At 70.9% G+C, this 1,610-nt stretch overlaps 1 protein-coding gene across 1 annotated transcript in view; it reads left to right on the top strand.

Moving 5' to 3' along the window:
• LOC119105646 (X-linked retinitis pigmentosa GTPase regulator-interacting protein 1-like) overlaps window positions 1-1,319 on the top strand; it is an 8,934-nt gene extending 7,615 nt beyond the window's left edge. The window contains exons 2-4 of the mRNA XM_037229106.1: window positions 125-329; window positions 619-772; window positions 1,271-1,319. Of these exons, the coding sequence (XP_037085001.1) occupies window positions 125-329; window positions 619-772; window positions 1,271-1,319 (408 nt within the window). The remainder of the gene's footprint in view (window positions 1-124; window positions 330-618; window positions 773-1,270) is intronic.
• Window positions 1,320-1,610: the final 291 nt, after the last annotated feature.

Genomic DNA, 1,610 nt, shown 5'->3' with positions numbered 1-1,610 from the left:
CATGATGGGAAGCGTACTGACGACAGGAGCGGCGCGCGTGGTGCCGTCAGTGTGTGGCCGGCTCGTCGCGGCCTCGCCTCCGTGCCTCGGGCTGTCCGCTGACCGTCGCCGTCCCTGTCGGCAGCCGGCGGCCGCCGACACGGTCACCATCACGGTGCACTCGGTGACGCTGCGACCGGACGCCGAGCTGCCGGAGCCGAAGGCTGGCGAGCGGCCGCGCCTCTTCGTCGAGTACCGCTTCCTGGACGTGCCGGCCGAGCAGCTGGAGACGCCGGTCTCGCTGCCGCTCGGGGAGCCCAGCCAGCCGCTGCACTTCAACTTCAGGAAGGGTGAGCCGGCCGGCCGGCTGCGGCGGCGCCGGCGCAGGGACTTGGTGCCGGTCTCTAGGACTGCTTGCTCGCGCCACGCCCGTCGTGACTGTCACCGGGCGCTGCTCATCGTGTTGCCTCGTGTGGTGAGAGGACACCGGCCGGACGTGCCGGTAAACGGCCCGCGGTCGGCGCGGTCGGCAGCGTGGTGCTTGTCCGACGGACTGTATCCAATCACGCGCTGCCGGTGCGCGGCCCGCTGGCCGTCACCGGCGAGCCGGGTGTGACGGACGGCGGCGCTCACCGACAGTGATCACGGTGGGCGGTCTGGAGCACCGGGAGCGGCGCCGTCTGCTGGCGCGCCAGCTGCGGCGCGGCGCCGACCACGGCGGCCTCGTCACCTTCACCGTGGTGGCCGAGCCGCCCGACTCGGTCGACGAGTCCGCCGAGTGTACCGACGTCGGGTGAGGCTGGCCACCGGCGCTGCCGAGGCGCCCGGCGTCGCCCGGGTCGGCCCGAGCCGGCAGGCGTCGCCGGCGGTGCTGCTGCTGCGGAAAGGCCGTGGTGACCTGAGCGTTCGTCAAGGTCCGGCGGAGGCCGGGTTTCATGTGTGGTCAGCCGTAAAACTCCAATCATCATCATCATCTGTGGCCGGGTTTGCCATCGTGTGTATACGTTCGTGTGCCGCTGCCTGAGCTGCGTGATGTGTAACATGGGTGACAAGCCTGCCGTGCCTGGCCTGATTTGGCCCTGAGGCCAGTGACCACAGGTGCGCCATCTCAGCCGACCGGACCCGCTGACGGGGTCTGACCGACCCGACTGACCGGGAGGTACGACCTGAGCCTACCCGAGCTGCTGACCTCGGGCGTGACCGACCGGACCCATGGCCGGCAGGTACGCCCACCTGAGCCTACCCGAGCTGCTGACCTCGGGCCGTGACCTGACCTGACCATGGCCGGCAGGTACGCTCACCTGAGCCTGCCCGAGCTGCTGACCTCGGGCGTGACCTGACGTGACCCATGGCCGGCAGGTACGCTCACCTGAGCCTACCCGAGCTGCTGACCTCGGGCCGTGCCTGACCTGACCCATGGCCGGCAGGCACGCCCACCTGAGCCTGCCCGAGCTGCTGACCTCGGGCCGTGACCTGACCTGACCCATGGCCGGCAGATACGCTCACCTGAGCCTGCCCGAGCTGCTGACCTCGGGCCGTGACCTGACCTGACCCATGGCCGGCAGGCACGCCCACCTGAGCCTGCCCGAGCTGCTGACCTCGGGCCGTGCCTGACCTGACCCATGGCCGGC

This window comes from Pollicipes pollicipes, unplaced genomic scaffold (assembly GCF_011947565.3).
Source record: "Pollicipes pollicipes isolate AB1234 unplaced genomic scaffold, Ppol_2.1 Scaffold_6138;HRSCAF=7277_pilon_pilon_pilon, whole genome shotgun sequence".
NCBI classification, from domain to species: Eukaryota; Metazoa; Arthropoda; class Thecostraca; order Pollicipedomorpha; family Pollicipedidae; genus Pollicipes; species Pollicipes pollicipes.
The sequence above is the reverse complement of the archived record's forward strand: the minus strand, read 5'-3'. Positions and strand labels throughout refer to the sequence as shown.